Source organism: Cupressus sempervirens, chromosome 9 (assembly GCF_028749045.1).
Source record: "Cupressus sempervirens isolate cs-2001-9-10 chromosome 9, ASM2874904v1, whole genome shotgun sequence".
Lineage (NCBI taxonomy): Eukaryota > Viridiplantae > Streptophyta > Pinopsida > Cupressales > Cupressaceae > Cupressus > Cupressus sempervirens.
Window position 1 is genome coordinate 521,355,980 of NC_143126.1, and position 9,187 is coordinate 521,365,166.

The 9,187-nt window shown below is 35.1% G+C and overlaps 1 protein-coding gene across 2 annotated transcripts in view; it reads left to right on the forward strand.

Moving 5' to 3' along the window:
* Positions 1-3,067, forward strand: part of LOC149539640 (sodium/hydrogen exchanger 1-like) — a 111,292-nt gene extending 108,225 nt beyond the window's left edge. For both annotated transcript variants that reach the window (XM_089800876.1, XM_089800875.1), the window contains 4 exons: positions 1,244-1,382; positions 1,493-1,555; positions 1,681-1,764; positions 2,011-3,067. In XM_089800876.1, coding sequence (XP_089657002.1) covers positions 1,244-1,382; positions 1,493-1,555; positions 1,681-1,764; positions 2,011-2,337 — 613 coding nt within the window. In that variant the 3' untranslated portion in view covers positions 2,338-3,067. The remainder of the gene's footprint in view (positions 1-1,243; positions 1,383-1,492; positions 1,556-1,680; positions 1,765-2,010) is intronic.
* Positions 3,068-9,187: the final 6,120 nt, after the last annotated feature.

Here is a 9,187-nt window from a genome sequence, read left to right on the forward strand (position 1 = left end):
CAGCTTCCGTAGGGCTTCCGGAAGAATCACGCACCCATCCGCCTTTGATTCTGAATCAGGGCAATACCCAAACAAATCGGTAACTCAGATCACAAGTATAAATGCAAATTTTTGAAAGAAATAAGTTTAAACTAAATAACACATTAGAAATATAAAAAGTGTTAGTGTCAAATGCCTACAATATTCATGGAATATGAAATCCATCGAATCGAAAGTTCAAATCATATATCGAGATAAAAGTTAGAGCCTAGAAGGCTAGGACTCAAAGTAGCCTATATCAGTGACTTGTCAACCCCACAACTCTCCTACATGTGCGCATAATATAGGTCATTGAAGATTCTGAAACCATCTTCTCTCTCTGTTTGAGGCTCAATCTCAGTGGCATCCTCATCCTCAGATCCCATACTCTCAGCCTCATGGTCCTCCAATGGGTCTCCTCGGGCTTTAGCCTCCTGTGCCATCACTATTTCTTCTTCCTCGCAGCCCACCTGATCAACCCATTCCTATGTATTCATTTTATATTAACTTTTGTACTTAGAGATGCTTTATGTACTTCCTTTTTTGCAACATAGATCGCATTTCCAGCACTGCATCAACCTATTTCTGGATGGTAGTTTATTTTTCTACCTTTCTAATAAGCCAGTTTTCTCTAGGATTTTGGGGCTCTATAAAACTATGCAAAAACCTATGGCGTGGTTTGTGAAAGCTTTGCCTCGTGGATTTTCTTTAATTCCAACATTATTTCTTCTGATAAGCATCCTTGTTTCCATTTTGAATGGGACTAACATTTTTCCACTTTGATTGCTTGACAAAGAAAAGCTTTAATCACTATCCAGAATATTTATAGTCTAACTCACGATAGGAGCACATTCTTGATTGACAATATACACAGGAGCAATTACTTTCTTAAGAAGGCTTTTATGGCCAGGTTTGTTGACCAGCTATGATCTATATGATCCTTTGAAGGGGCTTTCCAGAAATGTGCTTTTCATTTGTTAACATAAAGGCCCTTTTTTCTGACTGTTTCTTATTAGTACACTGAATTTGGCTTTCGATGAATTTTTTGGAGAGTTTAGTTAGAGGTATAGAGTAGAAAATTGTTTATATTTTTTGTCATGGTTTGTACCTTCTTATTATTTGTATTCATGTTGACTTCAAATATCATTTAATTCTCCTTATATCACATATGCATGGTTTCAGTTTTTGTAATGGCTTTGTAACTAATATAATCCACTTAATGCAGCCCCAGGACTTCTGTTGGCCTTAGTTGCATTATCCTGGGTTTGGTTTTGGTTGGAAGGGCTGCTTTTGTGTTCCCACTTTCCTTCTTGTCAAACTGCTTAAAGAAGACACCAAGTTCTAAAATTACGTTTCGGCAGCAAGTAAGATAATTGAACTGCTTCTAATGATGGCTTTTCCTTGTATTTTCCTGCATTTTTATTGCTTTGTGTTTTAGGTTAAGTGAGCAGTAACAGTTTATATTCTTCTCCAGTTTATCATATGGTGGGCTGGTCTAATGAGAGGTGCAGTTTCAATGGCCCTAGCTTACAATCAGGTAAGTTTTATATGTGAATTCAATATTAGGGGTGGACGAAAGTTTCACATTAAGAGGGTTGAAGGCTCTGCATTTTTCTACTTTGATGTGGATCTGGAGACTTATGATGGTTTCACTCTTGACAGTTTACAAGGTCAGGTCTTACAAAATTGTCTGAAAATGCAATTATGATAACAAGCACTATTACAGTGGTCCTTTTCAGCACAGTGGTATGATAATCACTGCCTTATATAATATGGATGCTCTCCCATGATGATGTTTTGTAGGGGAGTTCCAGATGCTTTTAAGTGATGAGAGGAAGATTCATATTATTCTTTCCATATTTTTCTCATAGCATTGTAGTTTGAAGAATTCATTCAATTCAAGCATTGAATTACATGGTTTGCAGGAAAGAATTCCTTTAGGCTAAATAACCATTTACAATTATGCTAAACTGAAGTTTTACACTTGTCTAGGTCTTCGGCTTGATTACAAAGCCTTTAATCAGACTAGTATTGCCACATAACTCAAAGTCAGGGAGTGGTTACACATCAGATCCATCAAGTCCAAAGAGCTTACAACATCCACTGCTTGGAAATGGCGAGACAGGAGAAGATGGGCAGCATATAAGAAGGCCAAGCAGCTTACGCATGCTACTTCAAGCACCTTCGTATACAGTGCATTATTACTGGAGAAAGTTTGATGATTCATTTATGCGTCCTATGTTTGGGGGCCGGGGATTTGTTCCCTTTGTACCTGGTTCTCCATCAGGTACTCAAGATAATGATGCATGGAGGGCATAATCTAATAGTCCATGCTGATACACAAGCTTATGGCTGGGGTTGTATGAGTTGATGACAATGGCTAGACTTTGTCATTGTATCTTCCAAAAGAGTTTGGACAAGATTACAATCATGCAGCCATTTCATATGTGCTAGATAATGTGGCTACGTGCAGGGTTGGACATATAAATTATTTATTCCTGACTGCTTTCTCTACTAGGAGAGCAAAATTTCTCCATCCCGGCCGACAAGTTTCCTATGCTTCAATTTTTGGCATAGTTTTGAAAATTTTCAATGCCAGTTTGTATATTTAAAAACAGAAACTGCACATTTAACTAATTTTGGGATGTGTATCATCTATATTGTGCCATGATACCTTGTTGGAGAAGCCGGCACACTTTGATAAATCTTGGTAAGATTTGGATGCCTGCAATGCAGTTCAAAAAAGTGAACTTTCTATTATGTAATATGTTCAGTTTCATTTGTTTGTATTTGGGGCTGAGTATTTTACACGCGTCTCAGGATATCCAGTATATTTTTAGGATTCTATCAAGTAACAATTTAGAGAGTTAGATTATGTGCAATTTGTAGACCATGACTTGACTTGTCAAGCATAACTATGCTATTGACATGCAATTTTCTTTTGCATTTTGATGTTTTTATTGCGTAGAGGATAGATGCTGTCTGTCTAATTGTCAAGAAGTTTCATCTTATTGGCTTTGGCTTAATGGATAAAGGAGATTTTAAATCATTTTTGTTTGCCATTGCAATTTAATCTCTCATTCCAGTGCATATAATCCCTTATCATTGAATTATGTTATATTAAACTTTAAATTAAACAAGAGCTCTTGAGGAGCTAGAGTCCCTGCCTTTTGTGGGAAATAGAATATGGGTTAGCATTTTGTAGAAAATAGATGTTCTATGTGTAGCATTTGTTTATGACTATTTTGATCTGGAGAGCATTTTTTCTGTCTGTAGTATCTGTATTTTTTTTGAAGGCTACTTTCCTTTGTCTGTGGCATCCTATCTGTGTATGTTGCTAGTTTGATTTAAGGCCATTTTCTTCGTCTGTTGCATCTGTATCTGGCTATTTTGATTTGGGGGACATTTTTCTTCGTCTGTATCATATGTATCTTGCTATTTTGAGTTGAAGGCCATTTTCTTCTTCTAATGCAGCTGTATCAGGTTATTTTGATTTGAAGTGGTCATTTTGTCTTGTCTCAAGCATCTGTAAATAGATACTTTTCAAGCCTTGGTTCTAAGTCTGAAGGGTTAATTGTTTGTGTACTTCGTGATTCAAAATCACAATCCAATCTTCTATTTTCCTATGATAGTTGGGAGTTTTCGGTCCAAGAATGGTTATAATAATATTGCAGGGAAGAAGATAATACTTTTAAAATAATTCTATTATTTTTATTGGTAAAAAATGATAATAGAATAATTTAATTATAGATTATTAATTTATTTGAATAACATAAATTATTTGTAATTCAATGCAAGTTGAGAAATGTTTAGAGGAATTGGTAACTAATGATGGTTGGCATGATTGATTTGAATTATAAGTACTCGAAACAATGTATCCCAAACTATTGAGTATTAAATTTTAAGTATCACTTTTATAGTGGATGGGCATCTAATTGATTTAGATATAATCACTCTCATTGGTTTTGTTTGATGGAGTTATTAGTACTTACCGGTAGGCTAAGTAGTGATTAAACTTTTTGGTTTCTACAGTGAGAAATAATTGATTTTAACTTTTGTTGTCAAACTAATATGTTGCATAAGCATAGATGCAAGATTTTAAACTTCACAATTTTGTAAAAATATATTTTAAAGATTTGATTGGGTGAATTCATTTAGCTGGGTCGGGTTTGGTGGATTGTTTAGTTGTTTTTTTATTGACTATGATTCATTTTTAATATCTTTTTGAATGTAAGTGGGTTGGTTTAGATCTTTATATTTTAATATTGTATTTTTTTTAATGTAATTTTTGTCATTCAATTAGCAATACTAAAAAAAAAAAAATTTCTTATATTATATAATCATTTAAGGAATATAATTATATATTATCATTATCAGGATATTATGATTTAGTAATAATATAATAGTATCATATACATGCAATAAAAAAAAAATATATCAATAATTATATTGATAAATAAAATTTAAATAATAATAATAATAATAATTAATATCATCGTAGAAAATTATAAATATATAATATTTTATTAATTTTAACAAATATAATAAATTAAAACCATATCTATATAAAAACTAAAGGCAAGTACTCGTTTCTTCTCTCTATTCATGATGATAGTTATGTTTTTTTGTCCAAAAATTGTTATAATTTTGTAAAGAAGGAAAGTAGAATTATACTAAAACTATGTTATTTTCAATGAAAAACAATACCTAGGGATACTTAAATGGAGACAGATTTGAAAGAAGAAAAGACAATTGCAGAAGGGAAAACTTATCATGATTTTATCACGGATAGCTAAAAACTTCTTAATAACTGACACAAAGGAACAAGCAAAAGATGTTTCACCAATACAAGAGGAATCTTAGGAAATTGTGATAGGGATTCCTACAATAAAAGATGGAGTAGACAAAGGAACTTGCGAGGGGAGCTTTCTACAAGAACCTTAGAACCCCTCCTCTCTTTTACTTTGGTCTTTGGAACATATGTAAATGACCTTATGGACATGAAAAGACGGGTAGAGAACTTGGAGGAGAAAGGACAACATGATAGAGAAAGGTTATAGGAGGTCACAATAACCAATTAGGAACTTGAAAGAGAAAATAAATGGTTGAAAAAGTAGGTTTTAAATCTTCAATATGACATCAAGAGAGGGTAGCAAGAAATAATCACTATCAAACAGGTTTTGAACGAAGGGAAAGTGACAATAGAAAATAACTTGGAAAAAATAACTAAATCAGATACTACAACAAAAATGGAGGAAGTTCAAGCAACATTAGTAGGCATGGTGCTAAGTGAATGAATTAAAAGAGCAAATAAAAGAAGCCAAATCATGGGCAGAAGTGGTCAATGAACCATCTATAGAATAGAAGGAAGTCTTTCAAAAAAATCAGAGAGGAGAAGGAAATACAAGAAAGGGCTGTAAACATCATTATCAAAGGCTTAAAAGACTATGGGGAATGTGAGAAAACAAAGATTTTGACATATGACTTCCTTAGGTACAAACTAAAATGGACAGGTAAAATCTGACAAGCAAACATAATTGGGAGAAGAATGGGAATGAGGAAAACTAGACATGTGAGAGTTACTTTCACCAACAGAGAAGATAAGAGTGCAATCTTGAAGAACAGGGGGTTACTCAAAGACACTCAGATATACTTAGATGAGGATTTAACCATTAACCAACAAGAGAAAAGGAGTAAGGAGTGGGAGAAAGTAAAATTAGCAAGGGTTGTCGATAAATGGGCTTGGATGAAAAACGATAAAGTACAGATTGTCGACAAATCAACAAACCCGAAATAGGAACTTAGGGCCTCGTGGGAGTATCTAAACATAGTGAGTTGGAATTGTAGAGGATATCCATGGAGAAAAGGACCAGGGTTGGGGCCCATAGCCAAGGGACAAGACATTATTTGTCTCATAGAAACACAAGAATATGAGGGATGTAGGATTCCAGATTTCGAAGGGTACAATAAAATTTCCATGTGGAATGAAGAAATAAAGACAGGTAAAGGTCGTGGAGGGATTACTATCTTGATAAAAGATTCGTTGAACAAAATCATAAAATTGGAGAAAGATGACCAAAATAAACAATTTATATGGCTAAAGATTGAGGATGACGAGGAGATCACATGGCTAGCAATGTGCTATTTTGCACCAAAAAACTCTAAATTCTACAAAAAGAGACAGCTATACAATGGAGATCCATTTGCAACTATAAAGAAAGATGTGTTTTCCTTTAATCAAATCCTTCTAGGACATTTTAATGCTAGGATAGCGGGTAACCAGGCTATTCAACTGGGCAACGATCTGACAGAGGATAGTAATCCCTTGTGGCTAAAAAAAGATGATTACAATATCAACAAACAGACTTCACAAGATGAAAAAGGTGGTGTCTCACTTTAAGGCTGAACTCTTAGGGCTATGTAGCCTCCATCGACTAGTTGTGTGTAATGGTATGAAGATGTGGCCTAAATCAAAAAAAAATTACTTGCAAAACGCATAATGGACAAAATGTGGTAGACTATCTAATATGCTTGCAATCAGTCATCACCAAAGTAGTTGATTTCAGAATTAAACAATGTCCCATAGAACTAAATTCAGACCATATGCCTCTCTGTATTAAATACAGTTTGAAGGTCAAAAGACTAAAAAGTGATCAGGTTCTAGATGAAAGCACAAAAACTCATAAAGAGGGCAAGATTCTTATAAACAACGATAATAAAAAGATATTTTGCACCGCTCTTGAACAATAGCTCCAAATGCATCATGACATCATGAATATCAAGGAAAATAGTGATAAGAAAAGTCACATCAACAGCAATTTTCTAATCCCACTAATTAAGGAAGCACTAAAGGCTTGCAAGAGAACAAGGATAATGACGAGCATCTCAAACACCTTTCCGGCTAATCCATGGTATGACGAAGAATGCAAGGCTGTAAAAAGGAAATTTAAAGGGAGAAAGGAAACCAAAACAATCATAAGCAAACAATTGATCAAATCCAAAAAAAGAAGAATATGTGATTAATTGAAGGAAGGAGCTAATCATGTTAGGAAAGCACAATCCTAAAGATTTTTGGAGGAAGTTACAAGAAGCTAAAAAACAGGTTGAAAATAAAATTACAGATTCTCAATGGTTAGAGTATGCAAAGACTCTTTATGACAGACTAGAGGACGAAGTTTCACTTCCCACAACCAACAATTCAGATGAACTTTTTTGTGATGAAGACATTACTCTAGGGATAAGAGGATTAGCAAGTGGAAAAACTCAAGATATTGATGGGTTGCAGGCTGAATTTCTAAAGTGGGGGACATATTTGTTGACTCCACACATCAGGAATAGTTTTAACATGGTCATGCAAGGCTTTTTTTCCACGGAGTGGACCACCAATGTAGTTATTCCTCTCCATAAGGGTGAGGATGTCAACAACCCTTCGAACTACCACACCATCATGGTAAACCCACTAGTAAGAAAACTCTACAGGAGTATGGTAGAGCAGAGAATCAATGGATGGGCAAAAAAAAAGGGAAAAAAGCTATGGGATAGGCAAGTTTTAGACCAAAACATTCCACCATTGATCACTACATTACCCTAAGGTTCCTCATAGAAAAAATGTGCGATAAACAGGGGGACAAGGCTTGTTACTGCTTTGTTGACTTTAAGTAAGCTTTCGACCCTGTCCCTAGGGATAAGTTATGGAATATGATGGAAGAATTAGAGATCCCAATAGAGTATAGAGCTGTTGTTTATAAACTTTACTAACAGGCCAAAGAAAAAATCAGAACCAAAGTGGGCATCTCTGAATGCTTTGGTAGTGACATAGGGGTCAAATATGGATGCCCGTTATTGCCTACCTTGTTTGGCGTCTATATTGACAAGTTAGAGGAGTCGCTAAACAAAGCTAATGGAGAGGGGATTCACCTGTTTTCTTATGTGATCAGATTGCTTTTATATGTTGGTGACCTTATTCTCGTTGCTAAAACAACACAAGGGTTGAGAGAACATTTGAAGAACTTAGAAACCTTTTGCACAGAGGTAGGGATGGAGGTCAACACTTCTAAGACCAAGATCATAGTCTTCTCTTTGAGGAAGAGAAAACAACAATGCACTTTCATATTTAATGACAAAGCAATAGGAATTGTAGAAGAATATAAGTATTTGGGGATAGATTTCCATTACCGGCTTAGTTGGGAAACATGTAGATCAAAAAAGAGACAAGGGGGATGGAAGGCATCTTATCTTCTTCAAAATAAGTGCAGGACAACAGAGTTATGGGATTGGAAGACTAAGAAAACCCTCTTTGGGTTTCTGGTGATATCAGTTATTTTATATGGCAGTGAGGTATGGGGGAGCATCATATCAAACCATAAATAGCGACAAATTGAAACGATTCACAAACACTTCATTACAACTAATCTCAGAATCAAATCCATAGTCCCATATGATATTATTTTAGTGGAGGCGGACATGTCCTCGGTGGAGGCCTTGGGATTTGTTAGATTGCTGAGCTATCTAAAGAAGGTGAATAAAATGGATGCACATCGCTGACCTAGTAGGGTGGTTGACAAAGAACTGACTCATCAAAAGAAGACATGGAAGAAAAAAAATGATAAATGGTTCAATAAGTGGAACATTGACTACCAAGAATGCTCGGAAAATAATTCTGAAATTAAAAAGTGGGTGGTAGGAAAAGTCACATCTGTCATGTGGGCAAATTAGTTAGGTAGAAAAAAAGCCTATTATGTCAAAGAATTTAATCCCACATGCGAACATGATGAAAAATAATATTTATGAGCCGAGATCAAAGGAAAGACAAAAATCCTAATTGTTCAATTGAGATCTGGTTCCCACTGTTTGAGATGTGAAATTGGTAGATGGAAGGTCCCTAAGGAAGAGCGGGAGGACAAAATTTGTAGATTTTGCAATGAGGGCATGGTGGAAATAGAGTGGTACTATCTGAAGGATTGTATGATGTACGAAGACATTCTCAACCAACACAAAGAAATATTAAAAGTGAACAACATAAATAACCTTTTCGAAGGACCAAGACTCCTCAGGGGTGCCATTTTACTTATGCAGATTCACAACAAAAGATAGGCTAGAGAAATCACATTAGACTAACTAGGAGTTCTATGTGGGTCCCTTAGGCTTGTGGCCTCGTGGATACCATTAA